This window comes from Osmerus eperlanus, chromosome 23 (assembly GCF_963692335.1).
Source record: "Osmerus eperlanus chromosome 23, fOsmEpe2.1, whole genome shotgun sequence".
Taxonomy (NCBI): Eukaryota; Metazoa; Chordata; class Actinopteri; order Osmeriformes; family Osmeridae; genus Osmerus; species Osmerus eperlanus.
In genome coordinates, this window is record NC_085040.1 from 1,927,615 (window position 1) to 1,952,172 (window position 24,558).

The 24,558-nt window shown below is 46.0% G+C and overlaps 3 protein-coding genes across 3 annotated transcripts; all 3 read right to left on the minus strand.

The window, feature by feature from the left end:
• Window positions 1-14: 14 nt before the first annotated feature.
• Window positions 15-2,599, minus strand: LOC134009807 (uncharacterized). Its single transcript, XM_062449516.1, has 5 exons — window positions 2,370-2,599; window positions 1,429-2,208; window positions 1,302-1,325; window positions 652-997; window positions 15-614 (listed from the first exon to the last, which is right to left on the minus strand). The coding sequence occupies exons 1-4, from the start codon at window positions 2,398-2,400 to the stop codon at window positions 696-698; spliced, it is 1,137 nt and encodes a 378-aa protein (XP_062305500.1). The 5' UTR covers window positions 2,401-2,599; the 3' UTR covers window positions 15-614; window positions 652-695.
• Window positions 2,600-3,342: 743 nt separating this feature from the next.
• LOC134009755 (uncharacterized) lies at window positions 3,343-10,957 on the minus strand. Its single transcript, XM_062449400.1, has 12 exons — window positions 10,678-10,957; window positions 10,387-10,526; window positions 9,379-9,981; window positions 8,914-9,147; window positions 8,517-8,741; window positions 8,257-8,314; window positions 7,996-8,136; window positions 7,841-7,900; window positions 7,567-7,743; window positions 4,870-7,349; window positions 4,722-4,766; window positions 3,343-4,327 (listed from the first exon to the last, which is right to left on the minus strand). The coding sequence occupies exons 1-10, from the start codon at window positions 10,874-10,876 to the stop codon at window positions 7,129-7,131; spliced, it is 2,058 nt and encodes a 685-aa protein (XP_062305384.1). The 5' UTR covers window positions 10,877-10,957; the 3' UTR covers window positions 3,343-4,327; window positions 4,722-4,766; window positions 4,870-7,128.
• A 2,074-nt stretch (window positions 10,958-13,031) lies between these two features.
• Window positions 13,032-23,090, minus strand: f13a1b (coagulation factor XIII, A1 polypeptide b). The gene is made up of 16 exons (XM_062449398.1): window positions 23,001-23,090; window positions 20,964-21,145; window positions 19,563-19,751; window positions 18,978-19,226; window positions 18,359-18,477; window positions 18,036-18,143; window positions 17,650-17,824; window positions 17,108-17,246; window positions 16,568-16,671; window positions 16,346-16,434; window positions 15,988-16,141; window positions 15,622-15,897; window positions 15,170-15,330; window positions 14,817-14,953; window positions 13,391-13,496; window positions 13,032-13,326 (listed from the first exon to the last, which is right to left on the minus strand). Exons 2-16 carry the CDS (start codon window positions 21,130-21,132, stop codon window positions 13,291-13,293), a joined length of 2,211 nt encoding a protein of 736 aa, XP_062305382.1. The 5' UTR covers window positions 21,133-21,145; window positions 23,001-23,090; the 3' UTR covers window positions 13,032-13,290.
• Between the last annotated feature and the right edge of the window lie 1,468 nt (window positions 23,091-24,558).

Genomic DNA, 24,558 nt, shown 5'->3' on the forward strand with positions numbered 1-24,558 from the left:
CAGTCAGTCGGTGAAGAAGTTAAGAAAGCTTTATTGCTTGCCCCCGGCCCACAAGGAGACAAAGACCAAACGCCATGGTGATACAAAGTTTGTCTGCTAGCATGTTGTGCTAGCTGACCATTTAAACGAAACCGCTCTCCACAATCATTGGTTCATACACAGGCATGCAACTGTCACATGGCTCTCCTTTCATTGGCTCCCTTGCAAAGACCTTGCGCTCAAGTGTGTGTTCCTTGCAGTGGACATTTACAACATCAACCCTACCCCCACTAGGTGACCAGCTAATGGTCACCAGACCTCAGTCTCCCTTCTAGCTCTGTCAAACAGTATCTCCTACTAACCCCCAACTCTTCTCCTCTCTACACACAAGGCTAAACACAGTATCATTTTATACAGAATAAAAGGTTACATCTTCAACTTTTCTGACATTTTTCTGAAAAAAAGTATCAATTGTGTACATGGCCACTGTGCAAGCAGTAACACAGAAGTAGAATGAACACATGCAAATGATGAAAACAACTTTCTAAAACAGCAACACAAAAAAGTTTGTAATGATTGCTCAATAACATTATTTAAATTTAATTGTTTGTCATAAAATACGGTATTGAATCTCAGTTGGTATTTATGAAGATAATGCAGTCCATCATGCAGTCCTGAGAATGGTTCATTAGAATGACTTTCATTACTTCAGTCCATCACCATGTTTCTCCGAGTTTGCTGAGAAAGGGCATGAGCCACTTCTTCAGGTCGTTGCGGGGTAGGAACTTCAGGGCGTCTCTTGTCTTTGTGACAGAGTTATTTACTCCAAAGTATTTTAGTAATAGCTGCACCAGCGTCACCTTGTCAGCTTTTTCAAGTGCTCCAGCTGGGACCCTTTTCTTGTCTTTATGTCCAGTTTGTAAATGTAACTTGAATCTTTTGATATCGTCTTCAAGGAGTTCATGCAGGATTTGACAAAGACTAGTGATCCACTCATTCTCATCAATGTCATGGCCCCCTGGTGTGATAGAAAGATAGACTTGTTTTAAACAGGGGGTCAGATGGCTGAGCGATTAGGGAATCGGACTACCAATCAGAAGGTTGCCGGTTCGATTCTGGTCGTGCAAAATGATGTGTCCCTGGGCAAAGCACTTCAACCTACTTGCCTCGGGGGGGATGTCCCTGTACTTACTGTAAGTTGCTCTGGATAAGAGCGTCTGCCTTATGACTAAAATGCAAAAATGTAATAAAAATATAATAAGTATAGAAAACAAACTAGGCAGTACGAAGACATGACATACTTGTTTTTTTCGTGCACTTACCCTGTGTAACTGGGCTTTGGGCTACTGTGAAAAAAAAAGAAATAAGTAATTGATATCGTTTCTAGCATTTTGATGTTCACCTGATGAGAATGTTTAAAAATCAAGGATTCTTTGTCTATATACTTACATTCAGAAACTGTGTTCATTTCAATTAACTGCTGTGTTCCATTTGGTGTGTCAGTTCCTTTTGTCGGCATTTGCACTGTTAGACATTGTTTTCTTTTTTTTCCCCCATCTATTTTTCTGTTCAACCTTTCCCCCGGTTTTTCCCCTGTTTCCTCTGTATTGTCTTCCGCATCTGAAGGTGTTTTGCTCTGTACTCTGAGGAGAGTTTCCTTCTGATACCTTTGATTGTTGTTTTTCTTCTTCATCCTCTTTACAGCATCTGTTACCATTTTGCCCTGATCGTAATCAGAGGACCCATTTCCACTCTTGAGAACAACATACCTCCCTCCACATTTCTGAATCAGCTCATTAAAAGAATCGATGTATTCCTTAATTGTATGGTGTCTCTTATCCAGTGCCTCCTCATTAGTGAACACCACCACGGTATGATTCCAGACTCTGGCCGTCAGTAAACTTTCCAGCATTTTCTGCTCACTTCCGTCAAATGGCTTCGACTTCAAGTCTATGACCAGAAGAAAAGCATCCGTTCCATTTTCAAACAACGATTCTTTAATCTGATCTTTTGTCTTCTTTTCACTATTTTCAAGGCTGTACCATCCAGGTGTACGGACAATAGTAATCAGACAGTTATTTACATTACGCACTTTTTTAACACAAGTTCTATAATTGGATTGCCGAGAAGGAAAAGTATCTCTTCCAAGGATTATGTTTCCAACAGTATTCTTTCCTGAAGAATGACTTCCTATGAGCACAAAATTCAATTCTGTAGGATCGTTGCTGGCTTTACACGGGAACACAGACAATAAACAACATAAGTGATAGTACAGTAACACAACATTTACATATATTTGGTTTTGTGATGTGCATATCTTACGTAATACATTTCCTGTTGAGTAAAACAGCAGTGTAGTAAATTGTAATACAAGGTAATAAGCAACTTACATGAACTTTGTTTACATGCACAGCTCCCCATTTTCTGTACAAGTTTGTGTCTCGATGTTATGAAAGTCAATGTCTTCACCTTTTCGAATAAAGTATGAATAATAAAGCAAATCTTGTTTAAAGAAAAATGTTTACTACATTATTAAAAGTAACTGACATCTCTATTAATGTTGACAGGAATGCTTTTGCCGATCTGTACTCACTCAAATGATCAAAGTTAAATGTCACGTCTCAGATCTAGATGCCCCAGTTATACCAGCAAGAGATAATAGTTTTGAGCCTAATGCTCTCATCAAGCTCACCACATGCCCACAGTTGAGACACCAAACCATGAGCACACTTCCTGTCGATGCCTCTATGAAGCAATTAAATGTTCTGCACCTTCTTTCTCCTCTTTCCACACCCCACTATACTGGCAGTTTTACATGCACTGTAATCATAATACAATATGCAATGCAATTATACTAGATCTGGTGAAGTTCTTATGGGACTCAACTATTATACTAAATCCAGTTTAAAGTATCTGTTGATCCGCTCCTTGTCTATGTTAGTTAGATGTTTCACCTCAAAAAACACAGCATGCTGATACCAATTATCTGTAATGTTTTGCCCACAACGCTCTGCCATTTCTAACAAGTCTGGTCGTCTGAACCAAGTTTAGGCAATGCCCTTCACGTTCTGACTTTCATTTCCACGCTCAAGACCAGAAAGGTTGAGCATCGTCAACACAATATTTATATTTTGTCACACCCAAGTAAAAAAACCAACAATATTATAGACTGCCATCTAGTGTTTAAAAACCCTGCTTGTCTCTTGTGCTGTGTCTGGAGAAATCCCGCCCATCATATTGGAACACAGACACTATTGAGAGAGTGGAAACATGATAAGTGTATAGGTCCATGCATTGTAGAAAAAAAGTGATGTGACGTCAGAAATATTAATCTTTATCAAGTATTGCACAGTCAGTCGGTGAAGAAGTTAAGAAAGCTTTATTGCTTGCCCCCGGCCCACAAGGAGACAAAGACCAAACGCCATGGTGATACAAAGTTTGTCTGCTAGCATGTTGTGCTAGCTGACCATTTAAACGAAACCGCTCTCCACAATCATTGGTTCATACACAGGCATGCAACTGTCACATGGCTCTCCTTTCATTGGCTCCCTTGCAAAGACCTTGCGCTCAAGTGTGTGTTCCTTGCAGTGGACATTTACAACATCAACCCTACCCCCACTAGGTGACCAGCTAATGGTCACCAGACCTCAGTCTCCCTTCTAGCTCTGTCAAACAGTATCTCCTACTAACCCCCAACTCTTCTCCTCTCTACACACAAGGCTAAACACAGTATCATTTTATACAGAATAAAAGGTTACATCTTCAACTTTTCTGACATTTTTCTGCAAAAAAGGTATCAATTGTGTACATGGCCACTGTGCAAGCAGTAACACAGAAGTAGAATGAACACATGCAAATGATGAAAACAACTTTCTAAAACAGCAACACAAAAAAAGTTTGTAATGATTGCTCAATAACATTATTTAAATTTAATTGTTTGTCATAAAATACGGTATTGAATCTCAGTTGGTATTTATGAAGATAATGCAGTCCATCATGCAGTCCTGAGAATGGTTCATTAGAATGACTTTCATTACTTCAGTCCATCACCATGTTTCTCTGAGTTTGCTGAGAAAGGGCATGAGCCACTTCTTCAGGTCGTTGCGGGGTAGGAACTTCAGGGCGTCTCTTGTCTTTGTGACAGAGACATTTACTCCAAAGTATTTTAGTAATAGCTGCACCAGCGTCACCTTGTCAGCTTTTTCAAGTGCTCCAGCTGGGACCCTTTTCTTGTCTTTATGTCCAGTTTGTAAATGTAACTTGAATCTTTTGATATCGTCTTCAAGGAGTTCATGCAGGATTTGACAAAGACTAGTGATCCACTCATTCTCATCAATGTCATGGCCCCCTGGTGTGATAAAAAGATAGACTTGTTTTAAACATTATTCAAACATTTAAATGTTTATCAGTATAAAGTCCAAATTAACCACACATTTTCTAGTTTAAACATTATTATTATAATTAGATCATAATAATAATGATTATGGGGGTCAGATGGCTGAGCGATTAGGGAATCGGACTACCAATCAGAAGGTTGCCGGTTCGATTCTGGTCGTGCGAAATGATGTGTCCCTGGGCAAAGCACTTCAACCTACTTGCCTCGAGGGGGATGTCCCTGTACTTACTGTAAGTTGCTCTTACTGTAAGTCGCTCTGGATAAGAGCGTCTGCCTTATGACTAAAATGTAATAAAAATATAATAAGTATAGAAAACAAACTAGGCAGTACGAAGACATGACATACTTGTTTTTTTCGTGCACTTATCCTGTGTAACTGGGCTTTGGGCTACTGTGAAAAAAAAAGAAATAAGTAATTGATATCGTTTCTAGCATTTTGATGTTCACCTGATGAGAATGTTTAAAAATCAAGGATTCTTTGTCTATATACTTACATTCAGAAACTGTGTTCATTTCAATTAACTGCTGTGTTCCATTTGGTGTGTCAGTTCCTTTTGTCGGCATTTGCACTGTTAGACATTGTTTTCTTTTTTTTCCCCCATCTATTTTTCTGTTCAACCTTTCCCCCGGTTTTTCCCCTGTTTCCTCTGTATTGTCTTCCGCATCTGAAGGTGTTTTGCTCTGTACTCTGAGGAGAGTTTCCTTCTGATACCTTTGATTGTTGTTTTTCTTCTTCATGCTCTTTACAGCATCTGTTACCATTTTGCCCTGATCGTAATCAGAGGACCCATTTCCACTCTTGAGAACAACATACCTCCCTCCACATTTCTGAATCAGCTCATTAAAAGAATCGATGTATTCCTTAATTGTATGGTGTCTCTTATCCAGTGCCTCCTCATTAGTAAACAGCACCACGGTATGATTCCAGACTCTGGCCGTCAGTAAACTTTCCAGCATTTTCTGCTCACTTCCGTCAAATGGCTTCGACTTCAAGTCTATGACCAGAAGAAAAGCATCCGTTCCATTTTCAAACAACGATTCTTTAATCTGATATTTTGTCTTCTTTTCACTATTTTCAAGGCTGTACCATCCAGGTGTACGGACAATAGTAATCAGACAGTTATTTACATTACGCACTTTTTAACACAAGTTCTATAATTGGATTGCCGAGAAGGAAAAGTATCTCTTCCAAGGATTATGTTTCCAACAGTATTCTTTCCTGAAGAATGACTTCCTATGAGCACAAAATTCAATTCTGTAGGATCGTTGCTGGCTTTACACGGGAACACAGACAATAAACAACATAAGTGATAGTACAGTAACACAACATTTACATATATTTGGTTTTGTGATGTGCATATCTTACGTAATACATTTCCTGTTGAGTAAAACAGCAGTGTAGTAAATTGTAATACAAGGTAATAAGCAACTTACATGAACTTTGTTTACATGCACAGCTCCCCATTTTCTGTACAAGTTTGTGTCTCGATGTTATGAAAGTCAATGTCTTCACCTTTTCGAATCAAATCTTGTTTAAAGAAAAATGTTTACTACATTATTAAAAGTAACTGACATCTCTATTAATGTTGACAGGAATGCTTTTGCCGATCTGTACTCACTCAAATGATCAAAGTTAAATGTCACGTCTCAGATCTAGATGACCCAGTTATACCAGCAAGAGATAATAGTTTTGAGCCTAATGCTCTCATCAAGCTCACCACATGCCCACAGTTTCACCTCAGAGACACCAAACCATGAGCACACTTCCTGTCGATGCCTCTATGAAGCAATTAAATGTTCTGCACCTTCTTTCTCCTCTTTCCACACCCCGCTATACTGGCAGTTTTACATGCACTGTAATCATAATACAATATGCAATGCAATTATACTAGATCTGGTGAAGTTCTTATGGGACTCAACTATTATACTAAATCCAGTTTAAGTCCTTAAACAGCTTTTACCAATGCATCCCTTTCATCTGACCTGACCTCCAATGCTTTTACAGGGTCTTGGTCATGTGATATTATGCAACCTCTAGGTTTCCATTGTACAGATGCATCTGTTGTACAGGGACAGCTGTGACATCATCACCATTACAAGTTCCCTGAGGGTAAGACCTCATGCTTTTGAAATGTAACTAGGCAACACACTGACTGACACAATGTCACTCATGTAGATCTCTTTATTGTGGAAGATGAAACAACTTTGACATGAATCTGTTCTACTTCTGTATCTATCACTTAGACAGTAGACAACTGGGTTAGACTGCGAGACAGAGAGATAACAGTGAGAGAGAGAGAGAGAATCAGAGAGAGATAGAATCAGAGAGAGTGAAAGAGAGAGAGATCTGAAACGGTAGCCACCTGCCTGAGAGCAGCACAGTCCAGGCTGGCTATCAGGGTGGTGGGCCCAGCTCTCCTGGGGGTGAACCTCTCCGTCCACATTGCAAGCCAAACGTGCCATTTACATCCCATTACAACTCTGGTTAAATATTTAACTATGTTTACTGCTAAGGGCCACTGAGAAGACACTTCATATAGGGGAATTTTAGAGACAGATGTACATATTGTAACGTTTTGTGCTACCAATACAGTTTGTTGGTACTCCGTTTACCTTTAAAATGGCGGCATAGCAAAACTGAATCTGTCTTTCCATTTCCCCAATTCCATTACAGTGTTTTGCCGTGTTACATTAATAAACTGTATGCCTATATTGTCGACACAACTCCACACCCCTAGTCCAAGTGTCAACATTCAACTCCATATGCTCCCCAGAACAAGTTTCACCATCCAAGTCCACAGCGTCTCAGTGGGTAACGGCTGCTCGGCAGAATGTCTGAATGCCAGGAAAACGTCCATCTTGATGAGGACGAGGCGAACCAGTTTGAGGTGGTGGAGAGGAGTGGAGGATGCCGTCGCCTTGACTCCCTGGAGAATGCTGTCTGCCACCAGCTCAGGGTCCAGCCCCCCCTTACCTACATGATGACATCATTACAGCACATCATTACATTACATCACAGGAACTGAAGATGCAGTCTTTTACAGACAGGGATGTATTTTTACGTCTGCCCAATCATTATATTATATATAATAGCTGAGAGTTTAGGTTGGATATCAGTATGAATATGTGGGCAACAATGATGGTACCATCTCTGGTGTCTGGCATCATCTCTAGGCTGCAGGAACACTGACCTGCACAGATAGCAGGGATGGCCACAGACTGGTACCCTTTCTGGTCACATGTCTTCATGATGTCACTGACCAGGCCTTGGATCACGGTGATGTTGCTCTCTCCGCACACGTGCAGAAGGGACTTGCAGGGGAATCGACCAGGCTTGGACTCATACAACCCTCCTCTGGTCACATGGGCTAGTGGAGGAACGGATCAGAACAGTCTTAGTTCACTGACCTCAGACCAGCTTGAGGAGAGGTAGGAGGCTGTGGAGAAAGAGAGACGATTTATCACCTGATCTCAGTTCAGTCTCCACCTCAGGTCCGGCCATGGTCAGGATGTCTTTGCATACGCCTGCGAGGTAGAAAACAAAATAAACACAATTCTGGTCTGTTTTCTATTTTAGTTAATAGGAATCAATTTATCTTACTGCTCAGGTCATTTATTACCTGACTGTAGGTCAACAAAGTCAGTCGTGTTGACAACGACGTCTGTCGTCTCGTTGGTGATGTCACCAAAGACCACCTGCACTTGGACTCCTCCCACTTTCAGCGTGACATCATCCAGCACAAAGGTCAGTGAGCGGAAGACTTGAGAAAAAAGATAAGAAAGTGCCGGTAAATGAAGGAGGGATGAATACGCTCAGCTTATGGTTAGTTGCTGTGTCACGGGGTCACCAGTTGATTCATTTATCATTGAATCAAGCTTGCCTTTTCCTCTGCTGGTCACCATTTTGGAGCTGAGGCTCTTGTGGACATTCTGAAAGCTCTGGAATTACAGTAAAGGTATTTAACAGCCCTACTATCCATTTGCTTTACTCGCCGTTTCAAATGTCATATTTGTCTTTAAAAAACTATTCATTCAGGGGATTTGCAAGGACTAAGGTCTCTTTTCAAAGGGAACCCTGCTTATAATGATAAAATGGTAATAAAAAATGATGGATGAAGGTTTATCAAATCTAACACCTCACCTCATCAGAGGCAGGATACCCAGGCTTGATCACGATGCGGATGGTTGAGATGGACCCAGAGGGTCCGGACGACCCAAACTTTAGAATCTCTTCTGTCACAATACGTATCGCCTCACACAAAGGGAACTTGAGAGCTATCCCAGGTCCGATCACGGGCAGAGCCACAGAACTCAGGCCCTGCTGCCTGCACGTGTCCAGAACCAGGGCCAGTCCAGTACGCAGTGCCTGTATGGGTCACAGAGTTTGCATTTGGTAAAGTCACGTTATTGTGCACAGGTTAAATAAGGGACACTCTTCTGAATATTCAAGACAATGAGTATCTGCAGTTATGCATTTGCTTCACTCGCTATTTCAAATGTCATATATATTATTTAATTAAAAAAATCTTTCAACTTACCTTCTCACTTGGACCCTGAGCTGCATCCCAGGGCAGGCACTCTACAAAGAAGACCTTGCGATTCCCGAGGAACGAGGACAACTTGACTTCCAGAACCCCCCCTGGGGTACAACACCGCCCCTCTGCTGCTAGGTCAAAGCTAGTCTTGACTTTTCTCGATTGTCTACTCAAACATTTGCCTATCTTGGTGGAGCACAGTTGTGTTTTTATCATGGGGACCACCAGGGCCTCCACCTGTATCACAGTAGAGGAGAATACCAGTTCAAGTTCAAGTCTTTTATTGTCAGATGCACAGAACAACACAGGGTCAGACTGGGCACTGAAATTCTTAGGACAAGACAACGCAAAGCAACCTGGCATAACATAGCATATAAGTACACACAACATAGATTACATAGGTCTTCGATAAAAGTTAAAATTTGAAAGCAGATGAGATTAATGAGTTGAAGAAATGATTTGCTGTACCTGCTGGTCTTCCAGACTGCCGAACACAACCTCCAAGCCTGCTTGGCTGAGAGTGTTACTTGTGGGAGCTGGATGAGGACTGCTCCCTCTAGTGGAACTCAGTTCCTTCTCAAGCTCCTCCTTCACCAAGTGGTACTGTCTCTCTGACACTGGACAATCCTTCCTTGTTTGGTTCTTCTCCTCCAGCATCTTCAGCTTCTCCTTCACATCCCCTATCCTCCCCACCACCACAACAGCAAAGTCATCTTCTTCCAAGTATACCTTCACATCCTCAGTGTTCAGGGCAGCCATGTTCGACTTTAAGATCTTTACCCTCGCTGGGTCCAACTCATAGTGGGGACGATAGACGTTCCGGACACTATTAAATATCTGCTCCACCTGCAGAACCCATTCAAGTAGCGTTGGCCTGGCAACTGGCCCCGCCCCAGCAGCCTCCCACTTCACCACAGCCTGCTCTGTCTCGGGGAAGAGCTGGACGGAGGATTTGAGGGTGATGAGCTGTTTGTTCAGAGCCTTGTTTGCCTTGGGACAGTCCCTGAGGTACTGGAGGAGGTATTGGTCCATGATGAACACCTTCTCCAGCTCCTTACTGCTAGATGGGGTCTGAGAGAGAAAGGAGGATTAAAAATAGGTGTCCTGTCTGTAGTCTTTGTATGTATCATATAACAGAATTTTTTTTGTTAATTGTTACATCTGCGTCTTTAATACATAATACGTGGGTGATATCTATGGGGAAACGATACTGCAACACTGAAAAATTGATGACTTTGAACAACCTCATCAGAATGTGGTTGAGTCTGTGACACAGCAAGGTACTTTCCACTCTGCTGGTAAACAAATCAAAACTGGTTTGCCAACATACTGTACCACCAAGACAATTGTCAAGTGTGGCTTCTGTACATTCCCAAAGAATATTTGTTATGAACGAAACATTCATTTTATTTGCCTCAATTTCCACATTCATTAAACACACTTGTTTTACGATTGTCCCTTGGTATTGTGACCCACCTGCTGGTCGTCCGAGGGCAGCTGTGGAGGTTGATGTGGATCTGTGGAGTCAGGAGACCGTCTGTCTCTCACTGAGACACACAGCTCACCGCCTGGCAGGGAGATCACATGGTCTCTTATCTCCAACACTCTCTCCTGGACTGGGGTCAAAAATAAGACAGGAAATGAAGTGACCAGTTAGATATATACATTTGTTAATGACAGTTTATTTACTATGTATAGTATTACCCTTGGTCAGTTATTCAAAGTGATTTCATGTTTCCTAACTCATTAGAATGAAGAGGTCCTTACCTCTTTTCTCCAGGAAGGCAATCCTGTAGGTCTTCTCTCCCACCTCCTCAACCTCTCCACATTCCCCTCCTCCATTTCTCCTGATATTAAAGTATCTCTTGATCCGCTCCTTGTCTATGTTAGTTAGATGTTTCACCTCAAAAAACACAGCATGCTGATACCAATTATCTGTAATGTTTTGCCCACAACGCTCTGCCATTTCTAACAAGTCTGGTCGTCTGAACCAAGTTTAGGCAATGCCCTTCACGTTCTGACTTTCATTTCCACGCTCAAGACCAGTAAGGTGGAGCATCGTCAACACAATATTTATATTTTGTCACACCCAAGTAAAAAAACCAACAATATTATAGACTGCCCTCTAGTGTTTAAAACCCTGCTTGTCTCTTGTGCTGTGTCTGGAGACATCCTGCCCATCATATTGGAACACAGACACTATTCAGACAGTGGAAACATGATAAGCTTAGAGGTCCATGTATACTAGAAAAAAAGTGATGTGACGTCAGAAATATTAATCTTTATCAAGTATTGCACAGTCAGTCGGTGAAGAAGTTAAGAAAGCTTTATTGCTTGCCCCCGGCCCACAAGGAGACAAAGACCAAACGCCATGGTGATACAAAGTTTGTCTGCTAGCATGTTGTGCTAGCTGACCATTTAAACGAAACCGCTCTCCACAATCATTGGTTCATACACAGGCATGCAACTGTCACATGGCTCTCCTTTCATTGGCTCCCTTGCAAAGACCTTGCGCTCAAGTGTGTGTTCCTTGCAGTGGACATTTACAACATCAACCCTACCCCCACTAGGTGACCAGCTAATGGTCACCAGACCTCAGTCTCCCTTCTATCTCTGTCAAACAGTATCTCCTACTAACCCCCAACTCTTCTTAGTCTTCAGCCCCAAGATAAGGGTCTTGTATGTTTACCTAAGTCTGGATCTTGCCTACAGTTCATTTGGGGGTGGCCTCTCTACACACAAGGCTATACACAGTATCATTTTATACAGAATAAAAGGTTACATCTTCAACTTTTCTGACGTGAAAAAAAGTATCAATTGTGTACATGGCCACTGTGCAAGCAGTAACACAGAAAACGGCAACGTTCTAAAACAGCAACACAAAAAAAGTTTGTAATGATTGCTCAATAACATTCTGTAAATGTAATCATTTGTCATAAAATACAGTATTGAATCCATCATGCAGTCCTGAGAAGAGTTCATTAGAATGACTTTCATTACTTCAGTCCATCACCATGTTTCTCCGAGTTTGCTGAGAAAGGGCATGAGCTTATCCTCCAGGTCATGGCAGGGTATGGACTTCAGGGCGTCCCTTGTCTTAATGACAGAGCCGTTTACTCCAAAGTATCTTAGTAATAGCTTAAACATTATTATTATTATCATAAAAATATAATATGTATAGAAAACAAACTAGGCAGTACAAAGACATGACAGACTTGTATTTTTCGTGCTCTTATCCTGAGTAGCTTGGCTTTGGGCTAATTTGTGATTTATATGACAAGGACATAACTTACCAGCTGGACAGCTTCGTTTGTTACCCATGTTTGTTGCCTGGGGTAATTTGTATACAAATACAATTCACAGTTATTGGTATATCCAAAATGCTAGCTAAATGTTATGGCTCTGGCTATTTGTTGTACAATTTAAGAGCATGAGGTTTGGATGATCTCTGTCATTGCTTACAATCCACTGGGCTTTTTTTATTTTTCATCAAAACTAATGAGTAATGATAATTCATATAGTTGATATTTATGATGATGGTACATCAGTGACATTAGCACATTTACTACCTACATAAATCAGATTGTTTTACTCCAATAGAAACCCACATTGGTCTTTATTTCTCTAGTGCAAGTAGATCCAAATGCAGGGAAAAAGCAGGCATTCATTGTGACGTCAGGCCGAAATGTTTTTGGCATGACAGCTCTCCTTATTTATGGAAACATTGCAGACATGTCTGCTAGGGGCAGGGCATCAGAAGACTCATTCGAACAGAGAATGTTGATTTCTGAGGGTTAATCTTATCTTTACAGTATGTTGTGTTTGTAAAGAACGCATACAAGACAGACTGCATGAACTGTTGCATTCAGGAATGTACAGGTGTGGTCCTGCATCAGTTCAGGCTCCCAAACATGGACAGATCTGCTACCAGTTTACAGTAATGAAGCAATTGTCTTTCCAGAGATAAACTTCATAAGCCTAACCAGGAACTGGATTTATTTAATATAAATCCATGATTTATTATTCCTAACAAGTGTTGCTAATACTGACACGTGGCACAGCATGTGGACCTGTGTTGCTTTTTCAAATTTTGAACTACAGAATCAACTGACACAATCACACTCATGTAAATCTCTTTATTGTGGAAGATGAAAAATGGAAAACTCATCTGTAATAGAAAGTTAAGCTAAAACAAGTGACTTATTTTGTTCTACTTTGTTCTGTTTTGATTGTTTTTTTATCTACTAATGTAAAGGTGTATTGCTTGTACCATAGTCAACTAGTTCATAGATTGTAACACGGGGAGAAATAAGAAAGACAAAATCAGAGAGAGAGAGATAGAGATCTGAAACGGTAGACATGGTAACAGGTGTGTCGTCCTCAGGGCTGGATGGTGAGCTGAGCCTGGCCGTACACCTGCCTGAGAGCAGCACAGTCCAGGCTCTCAGGGCTGGATGGTGAGCTGAGCCTGGCCGTACACCTGCCTGAGAGCAGCACAGTCCAGGCTGGCTATCAGGGTGGTGGGCCCAGCTCTCCTGGGGGTGAACCTCTCCGTCCATGTAATGGACTGGCCTGCTGTGATCAGACTGGAATACACACACACACATACACACAGTTACAACCTGTCCATTTAAGGTCAATTGTAAGAGTAACACGTACAGACAAATAAGGGCTTTGGTTATGTAGACAGGAAGTGCAACAAGCAGGCTGAAAGTTCCCCAGGAAGTCTCAACCACACAACTTCGCACCCAGTTTCTCTACCGTCTTATAGTCAGGTCCCTCTACAGACCAGACCAGTGAGCTAGTCAGGTCCCTCTACAGACCAGACCAGTGAGCTAGTCAGCTCCCTTTACAGACCAGACCAGTGAACTAGTCAGCTCCCTCTACAGACCAGACCAGTGAACTAGTCAGGTCCCTCTACAGACCAGACCAGTGAGCTAGTCAGCTCCCTCTACAGACCAGACCAGTGAGCTAGTCAGGTCCCTTTACAGACCAGACCAGTGAACTAGTCAGGTCCCTCTTCAGACCAGACCAGTGAGCTAGTCAGGTCCCTCTACAGACCAGACCAGTGAACTAGTCAGGTCCCTCTACAGACCAGACCAGTGAACTAGTCATGTCCCTCTACAGACCAGACCAGTGAGCTAGTCAGGTCCCTCTACAGACCAGACCAGTGAACTAGTCAGGTCCTTCTACAGACCAGACCAGTGAACTAGTCATGTCCCTCTACAGACCAGACCAGTGAAATAGTCATGTCCCTCTACAGACCAGACCAGTGAACTCGTCAGGTCCCTCTACAGACCAGACCAGTGAACTAGTCAGGTCCCTCTACAGACCAGACCAGTGAGCTAGTCAGGTCCCTCTACAGACCAGACCAGTGAGCTAGTCAGCTCCCTCTACAGACCAGACCAGTGAGCTAGTCAGGTCCCTTTACAGACCAGACCAGTGAACTAGTCAGGTCCCTCTTCAGACCAGACCAGTGAGCTAGTCAGGTCCCTCTACAGACCAGACCAGTGAACTAGTCAGGTCCCTCTACAGACCAGACCAGTGAACTAGTCATGTCCCTCTACAGACCAGACCAGTGAGCTAGTCAGGTCCCTCTACAGACCAGACCAGTGAACTAGTCAGGTCCTTCTACAGACCAGACCAGTGAACTAGTCATGTCCCTCTACAGACCAGACCAGTGAAATAGTCATGTCCCTCTACAGACCAGACCAGTGAACTCGTCAGGTCCCTCTACAGACCAGACCAGTGAACTAGTCAGGTCCCTCTACAGACCAGACCAGTGAGCTAGTCAGGTCCCTCTACAGACCAGACCAGTGAGCTAGTCAGGTCCCTCTACAGACCAGACCAGTGAACTAGTCAGGTCCCTCTACAGACCAGTGAGCTGGTCTGTAGAGTGAACGTACCTGTAGAGTTTCTTTTTGGGGAGCATCACTCCAGGCCCCTCCATGCGCACGTACACGTCCTCCAGACTGAAGCTGAAGGGGTTGGTGAACTCCAACAACACCATCATCTCCTCACTGACACGGGCCAATCCAGACACCTGCACAGACAAGGACGGACAGGATTGGTCAGTTCTGGTATTGTGAATTTGAATCGGTCGGCTCTGACCCGTGAGAGATCATTTTTAAGACGTTGCTTGTTGAGTAACTGCCAGTGCTATTTTGTGACCACAAGTGACCGTTCAACTACAGAGGGTTCGAAAGATATGATAGGTTGAATCTGCCTGTCCCCAGGGAGGTAATTGGTGGAATCTGACCTGCACAATGATCTCGGGGTTGCGCAGAGCGACCACTCTCATCGCCGTGACGATCTGGCCGGTCTCCTTGACCTTCCCGGTGACGATGAAGTGGAGGTTGGACTGCTCCACCAGGTGTTTCTGGTAGTCCTTGTAGAGGATGGGCACAACCTCCTTCTTAGCTGAGGGAAACATGGAGGAGAACCAGTCTTAGTGTTGGAAGTAGGGTCACCACTGAGAGAGAGAGAGAGAGAGAGAGAGAGAGAGAGAGAGAGAGAGAGAGAGGGATCACCCAACACACACACACCACCTCCCTCCCTCCCACACACACACACACCACCTCCCTCCCCCCCACACACACACACACACACACACACACACCACCTCCCCCCCCCACACACACACACACCACCTCCCTCACTCACACACACACACACACACACACACACACACCGTCCTTCCCACTCCCTCACTCTGCATGGGGTCAAGGGTCATCCGGGGGGTCTTGAACAGGAACTCCGAGCTGGTGACGCCGGTGTAGTACACCACGGTCCCGCTGACGTAACCGTTGATGACGCGCGGCTTCTCGCTCCTGTTGGAGAGCTGCAGGGTCAGGTCAAAGTCCTCGCCCACCCTGACCTCCAGGGGGGGCAGCTCCAGGACCACGTCGGCCTCGGCCAGGACCACGCTCTCACGGTTGCAGCCGAACTCCTCCGCCTTCTCCAGCACGGTGCGCTCCTCCTCGCTGCCTGGTTGGGGGGGACGGGACACAAGGCAGACTTGTTTAAAAAGATCCCCCCGTCACCTGGATTGGACGGTGCTTCCTCCGCTGGTCTTACCCTCGGGGAACTTGTAATGGTCGGTGATGTCACGGCTGTCCCTGCTGCCCGCAGCTTTGGTCAGCATCGTGCGGCCCACGTGGCTGGTGTTCACCCTGACCGGAGTCAGGGTTCCGTCTCTGCTCCGGGAGTAGAACACCACGTCGCTGTTCACCTGGAACACACACACACGCACACACATGCAGTAGACACACACACACATGCAATAGACACACACACGCACACACATGCAGTAGACACAGGCATGCACACCATGCAGACATAGACAGGTACACACACACCCAGGCAGTAATGTATGAGTCACTTATAGATACTGTATGTGTGGGTAGTTCCTGGTTTGGCTTCTGATGCTGCTTACCTCAGCAAAGACAAATGCTGCATCAAACGGGTAGCAGATCTGTCCATGTTTGATGGCCTGGACTGATGCAGGGCCACACCGGTACATCCCTGAATGCAGAGAGAGAGAGAGAGAGTTTGTGTGTGTGCATGCAAGTGTGTATTTGTGTGTGTGTGTGCATGCGTGTGTGTGCATGCATGTGTGTATGTGTGTGTGCGCGTGTGTGTGTGTGGAGTTCCTCACCATCGCTGGTCTCCTGGGGGGTTGCGTCCACAGCCTGCCAGCCCCCAAACCCTGCAGGGAGGTCAGGTCTGGTCATGAAGCACTCGTTCCAGCAGTGGTAGTTCCTGACACAACACAATCACTGTGTTAAAATCTGAGGTCTGTTCTAGAATGACTACATTACCCACAATTCCAAATGGAAAATGGTTGGAGCCGGCCGTACAGTGGGCACGGTTATGGGAAACCCCTGAACTTTCCTGACACAGTGATTATGTCACAACTAGAGACCTATTTGATTTATAGGGCCAAAGTCTTGCAGTAAACAAGATTAACAAGGACACAGTATGAGCAAAGAGACATGAATTACAGTTGAGAATAAAAAAAAATATCAGTGAAGCATGTATTATTGTCTAAGTTCGTTGACCTTTACACCTCACACACAGTCGTAGTAGTAAGTACTTTGTGCATCCCTGATGGACAATTGCAGCAGGCAAGACAGAAAATATAAGAAATATAATTTATATAAAAATAAATGTATCAAATCAAATAAAGGGCCAGTACCAGATGGAGTCTCTGGTGCGGGCGCGGTCCACCCTGCCGACCTCGTCCAGGATGATGTCCGTCTTCAGGTTGCCGTCGTTGTCGTGGGCAGAGTAGAAGTTGGTCACCACCCGTGATGGGATGCCAAGGCAACGGAGGACTGGAGGGGGGGGGGGGGGGGGAGGGGGAGGAGGGGGGGAGGGGAGACAATCATATCAAACTGCAGAAACACATTTCTGGAGTGTAATCTTCACCAGGGGTCAAAATGATAGCGAACCAAAACTTTAACTGGCACAGGAACGATGCCACAGAACAAGAACGATAAAATGTCAAACAAAAAGTCACCTTACTCCAACTGACATGAACAGAAGCATCATGTCTAGAGGTCATCCGGTGACGTTTCAAGCACTCGAGTCACCGGGCTTGTTCGTGTAGTGTCTAAACAAGAATAACCTCAAAACAAACACTAAAGCAATCTCCCGCATCCCCTCTCCCTGCTCAGACCAGTAAAGTCTGGCGCCTGGCTCTAAAGGAGGAAGCTCTGCACTCCCGAGGGCCCTCACAGGTGTTGAACACGGCAGCGTAGACCCAGCACTGCGCGTAGCACACGGGCATCCTGCTGCCCGAGTAGTTGAGCAGGATCTCCGTGCTGCCCGTCCAGGAAGTGGGAGACACCCCGTAGGTGTAGTCGCCGCTCCAGTTCCCCACCAGCACACCGTCATCGTCACGGGAGTTCATCTGAGGGGAGGGAGGGGGAAGGGGAGGAGGGGGGAGGGGGGGAGAGGGGGAGGGGGAGGGGGGGAGGGAAGAGAAGAGAAGGGAAGGGAAGGGAAGGGGAGAGATGTACTGGGCTGTATTGTATTGTATTATACTGTATCTGTATTGTATTGTACTGTACAGTATTGTACTGTACTGTATAGTATTGTTTTACAGGATGTGTCTGCCTCACCATGGCCGAGGCCTTCCTGGCCACCTTGATGGCGTCTCCTCTGTTGGTGATGGGCATCTCTGACCTGTCCATGATGTACAGGCAGGCATCCAGGACCCCGTAGTCAAACTGACAAACAAGCAGGGATCAGACAGGAACGATGAAACACTCCTGTTCCTGTGTCAGTCTCTGTCTCTCAGCCTCTTATATAATCTTGTCTCTCTCCCCCGCTCTCTCTCTCTCTCTCTCTCAATTGAGGTTTTTAATTCAATAAGGCTTTATTGACAAAGATTCAACAAAAATATGAATCACTCTCTTTGACTGTCCCCTCCCTCCCTCCTCACCTGTCCGTAGTTCCAGAGTCTCTCAGACACGTCGTCGAAGGACCCGTGGTAGATGATCCCGTCCTCCTCCAGGATGCACTCCTTCCTCTCAGCCTCGTCCTCCAGGAACACAGCATCCCCTGGCACCAGCAGGGCAGTCAGCACGTCACGGATGGATGGATGGATCATTTAATGGTTGGGTATTTGGATGGATGGATGGATAATTGGATGGATTGATGGATGGATGGATAATTGGATGGATGGGTAATTGGATGGATGGATATTTGGATGGATGGGTAATTCGATGGATTGATGGATGGATGGATAATTGTATGGATGGGTAATTGGATGGATGGATATTTGGATGGATGGGTAATTGGATGGGTAATTGGATGGATGGATATTTGGATGGATGGGTAATTGGATGGGTAATTGGATGGATGGATATTTGGATGGATGGGTAATTGGACGTATAATTAGATGCATTGATGGATGGGTGGTTGTATAGACAGATAAGGGAGTGATAAAAGGAATAAACAAATACACTAACCAGTCAGTTAGTCAATCAACCAACCAAACAACAGTCAATCAATCAATCAATTAGTCAAATCAAGTTGAAACACAATCCTGTGCGTGCTACCTGACACCCAGGGGTTGAAGAGGACATAGAGGTTCCTGCTCTCCTCTCTCCTGGTCCGGCGGATCCCGTACGGTGTCACCACCGCCACAAACATGCTGTACTTTCCCACAATGCAGTCTGGCGCCGGCGTGACGCCCATGGTGACCACGTTGTCGGCGCTGTCCAGGACACGGCCCGTCCACGTGCCCTGGCGATCCCCCCCGGGGAACACGGGCATGTAGGTGCCCTTGCTGAACTGAGGACTGCTCCCTGGTGGACACACAGGGGAATCGCAGGCAGTGTCAGTCTAAAAGACAGTGTTCAGATTGTTGCTCCCTATTAAGCACTGCCCTCTAGTGGACGTGTAGAGGAACAACATGATGCCTGTGCGAGTTGGCCTCTGGTAGTCTGCAAAAGTCTTTTGTACATGAATATTGTACATTAAATATAATTGTTGTCTTCTGTATTTGTGAGGCAGTATAAAAGTGCAATGTTGCAAACAAGTTAGTTTTGTCTTTTGGTTGTATTAATTCTTAAAGCATTCTCGCTTGACCTTTTACAACTTTTCCTTTGCACAGTTCTGTATGTTCGTGTGTCTCGTCTCACCAATAACAAACTCGACAGCGAACTTGTCGTCGTCAGGCTTGTAGGCCCGGTTGAAGGTGATCTTGACCTGGAACTCCTGCCCGCGGCGCACGATGAGAGAGTCGCTGGCGTACAGGTGGGTGTGGTGACGCTGCTTGTTGACCTCGTCTGACCTCCGCAGCATGTTGACATCCCACACGTCCAGGAACTCTGGAGAGGGGTGGAGAGGGAGGGGTGGAGAGGGAGGGGTAGAGAGGGAGGGGTAGAGAGGGAGGGGTGGAAAGGGAGGGGTGGAAAGGGAGGGGTAGAGAGGGAGGGGTAGAGAGGGAGGGGTGGAGAGGGAGGGGTGGAGAGGGAGGGGTAGAGAGTAGTAGAAAGGGTGGAAGAGGAAGAGAAAGGGAGAACGAGATAGTGAGAGAGAGAGAGAGAGAGAGAGAGAGAGAGAGAGAGAGAGAGAGAGAGAGAGAGAGAGAGAGAGAGAGAGAGAGAGAGAGATTCTATTACAGTCATCCCAAAAATAGCGTTCAGACGTGACGATGCACGCAGCCCCAGGATGCTGGTGTCTGTGTTGAGACACAGTTATCACTGCGGAATGACAAGCCGATCAACTGGCCTGCGTCACCGTGGAAACCGTGTCGTCGTTAGGAACGTCTTATCTCTCCACAGCAGGACCCACATCTGTCTCTGCAGGCCTCGGTCTCATTCTCTCCTTTTACATTTACATTTAGTCATTCACATTTACATTTAGTCATTTAGCAGACGCTCTTATCCAGAGCGGCTTACAGTAAGTACAGGGACATTCCCCCCCCAGAGGCAAGTAGGGTGAAGTGCCTTGCCCAAGGACACAACGGCATTCGACGCAGCCAGGAATCGAACCGGCAACCTTCTGATTAAAAGCCTGATTCCCTAACCGCTCAGCCATCTGACCCCCTTTTCTCTCTCTGTCTAGTTCTACCTCACTCTTTACCGCTTTATCGTTCCTTTTCACACACACAGACCCCTGTCCCCAAGTCCCATGTCCCCTCACACACACACACACACACACAGACCCCTGTCCCCAAGTCCCATGTCCCCTCACACACACACACACACACACAGACCCCTGTCCCCAAGTCCCATGTCCCCTCACACACACACACACACACACACACACAGACCCCTGTCCCCAAGTCCCATGTCCCCTCACACACACACACACACACACAGACCCCTGTCCCCAAGTCCCATGTCCCCTCACACACACACACACACACACAGACCCCTGTCCCCAAGTCCCATGTCCCCTCACACACACACACACACACACACACACAGACCCCTGTCCCCAAGTCCCATGTCCCCTCGCACACACACACACACACACAGACCCCTGTCCCCAAGTCCCATGTCCCCTCACACACACACATACACGCTGGTACTCACCCGCGAGCGGTGGGGGACCCCGGGGCATCAGGCCAAAGGGCTCGAACTCCAACACCTCGTCGTCGGCGGAGTTAGAGTTGGCCACAGGAGCGGCGCTACGCCCTCGGTGGGACACCGGGGGCGGGCGGGTGGAGGGTTCCGGAATGGTGGCAGACTCTGGGTCAGACATGATCCTGGTACGGCTGGAAGAGAAGAGAAGGGGGGGGAGGGAGAGCGAGAGAGAGAGAGAGAGAGAAAGAGAGAGAGAGAGAGAGAGAGAGAGAGAGAGAGAGAGAGAGAGAGAGAGAGAGAGAGAGAGAGAGAGAGAGAAAGAAAGTTAGGGAGAGCAAGCAAAAGACAGTGACAGAGAGAGAGAATTACTTCAGGGATGATGAACATGCTGTGTGCAGATGGAGGGGAGTCCCTCCTGTTCTGTGAATAACCAGAGCCTGGGATAAACTGTTCCCTATCACCATCTGTCTCTCATCTGGAAGATGACCAGCTGAACTCCATGAATGCGTCTACTTTTCACCATGTTGGAAATTAGTCATGAAAAGGTTGAAACTTTCAAGCTTGTGTAATTTTATTTATTTATATTTATTTTCAAACTCTTTTGGAGCGCTGACCAGAGAAAGTGTGCCTTTTTGGGGTGTTTGTATGTTCATTTTGATCCTCTGTAAATATTGTGTCAGACGGGTTCAACACTTAAAACAGAGAGAGAGAAGAGGGAGAAACTTGAATCTTTTCTTTCATATTGTCATGTGAGGAATAAACTTCCCTAATGCCTCAGGTCCAGCTGCTTTTGGTCACATGTAAAAAGCTGTGGTTTTACAACGAAAACCACAAATGGCTTGGGTCGTAAAACTATAATTTAAAACATGAAAACCTCAAAATGCTCAATGGTAAACCTAAAAGGCAGTGGTGAAATGGAACTTACAATAGATCCAAAACCTTGTTTTGCCAGAGGCTCTTGCCATAGGACACAAGAACCAGTCCATTAATCTGCTCCAGAACCAAAATACTGAGTTAATGTACCCTAATAAAAAACACACTTAATGACCCAACCCAAACAGCCCCCAGGAGTTTACAAGGGTTTGAGGGGGGTGGGGGGGTGGAGATTTTTTATTGCTACTACGATTATGTAATGTGTAGTCATGTATTTTTCGCGTTAGAAACACAATGGTTGTTTTCATAAATGTGAGAGTGGCACATTATACGTCAGCTTGGTGGCACAAACAGCCCGTCTGAGGATGGAGTGGTGCAGTCATGGAAAGCGACCTGGCCGGTCGAGGAGACAGGTTTAGGATCAAAACAGTCTCTCTGGTCTGGGATGGAGAGGTGAGTCATAGTGGAAGCACAGTAAGAGCACTGTTTCACCTCACCTACGTGCGGACACACATACACACAGAGAGACACACACACACACACACACAAATGTTCACACCACAAACCACACACAAACACAGACAAAAACACACACACATGCACTTAACACACATACACTCCCCCCCCCCACCCCCACCTACCCCATCTCAATCACCCTTGGACTCACCCCTTCCAATCCCCCCTTAGATTCCATATGTTCACTGCCAAGTTGGCCCATGATGCATCATACTACGTGTTGATTGTCATAAATAACATGTAAAGGTAAGCTAAGCACGTTATGGTCATGACAGACACACACACACACACACACACACACACACTCAAACACACACACACTCGTACAAGAGGATAATGTGATCTACGGTCCAAGTTATGCATTTAACTGACAACAGCAGATGCATTGTGCACAGTCAAGCACAAGTTTTTTTTGCCATTCAAATAGCCTGAGATCTAACACAACTACAGGGCACCGTGTCTTCCCACACTAATACATTACTGTGTCATTAAATAAACGTGTGTTTAAGTTGTAGAACCCTCCATATAGAAGCATTTCATTTAAAAGTTAAACACTGGGTTGAGTTATAAAGAAGATATTCAGTTGAACATTGTCGCATGCATACTGTGTTGACATACACACGTATGTGGTATGCAAACACACGCACACACACTTACCTCGGTTGAAGTTAGAGAGAGGAGCTGCGGTCTTCAGCGGTCTGGACAGGAGTGAGCAGTGAGGATTTGGTTCTCAGAGCCACACCCTGATGGTTCCACTTATATACAGAGGAGGGAGGGAAGAGCGGACCATGTGTGTGTGGGGGCTGTGTGTGTGGGGGCGTGTGTGGTGGGTGTGTGTGTGTGTGTGTGGGGGGCGCGTGTGTGGGGGCTGTGTGTGCGTGTGTGTGGGGGGGCGTGTGTGTGTGTGGGGGGGGGGGCGTGTGTGCGTGTGGGGGGCGTGCGTGTGTGTGTGTGGGGGGGGGGCTGTGTGTGTGTGTGGGGGGGGCATGTGTTTGTGTGTGTGTGGGGGGGGCTGTGTGTGTGTGCATGGGGGGGCGTGTGTTTGTGTGTGTGGGAAGTGTATGTGTGAGGGGCTGTGTGTCTGTATAGACCTATGTGCATGTGTGCATGCACAGTGTATACTTGTGTGTCTTTGTGAGTGTGTGTGAGCGTGTGTGTTGTGTAGGATGGGCTTGTCTGGCAGCAGTGTGAGAGGATGCGTGTGTGTGTGTTTCAGTTTGTGTGTGAATGCAGTCAGGGGGCGGGGGGAGGGAAGGGGGGGGGGGGGGTAGACAGCTAGCCAACTTGGGAGCCGGTTGTGGAATCCACCGTGTTGGTTTGATGGTCAGATGAGAGAGACCAGAGACGGCCGGGCCCCAGACGGCTCCGAGGGCCCTCAGGGCCCAAGTGTGACTCTCCCTCTACGCCGGGCTGCTCTGATGTCATGTGACGCGAGGGGAAACACACAAACACGTGGTCATGTGACGCGAGTCCTGCCGTGTCGTATCTCCCCCACTGCACTCCGTCAGGGAGTAAGAAAGAATCTTCTTAATCTAGACGTACAACAGAGGTGCACTGTGCCGTCTCAAACACAGGTCAGACGCAGTGAGCTTTGTGGTGTCACGACCTCGCACCGTGTGGGTGGACGTTGTGCACATCAGCAGACTCACAAAATGCAAAGACGTGCGTGTGTGTGTGTGTTAACTCCCCGGTGGTAAACAGGAAATGAATCATAGCTGTGAGCTAATGTGTGTGTGTGTGGTCACACTAAGAAATGGGAACACACTGTACCGTGCTGCAGAGAGGGCTTCAGTAGCCCAGACCCCTGTCCTCATCAGGCAGCAGGCCACGCCCACACCCTGAGCAGTCCTCATCAGGCAGCAGGCCACGCCCACACCCTGAGCAGTCCTGATCAGGCAGCAGGCCATGCCCACACCCTGAGCAGTCCTCATCAGGCAGCAGGCCACACCCACACCCTGAGCTGTCCTCATCAGGCAGCAGGCCACGCCCTCATCCTGAGCAGTCCTCATCAGGCAGCAGGCCACGCCCACATCCTGAGCAGTCTTCATCAGGCAGCAGGCCACGCCCACATCCTGAGCAGTCTTCATCAGGCAGCAGGCCACGCCCACACCCTGAGCAGTCCTCATCAGGCAGCAATTAAATTAAATAAATTCCTTATCTGTGCGAACTTTCATGGTGATTAAAACCCTTTCTGATTCTGATTCAGATTCTGATC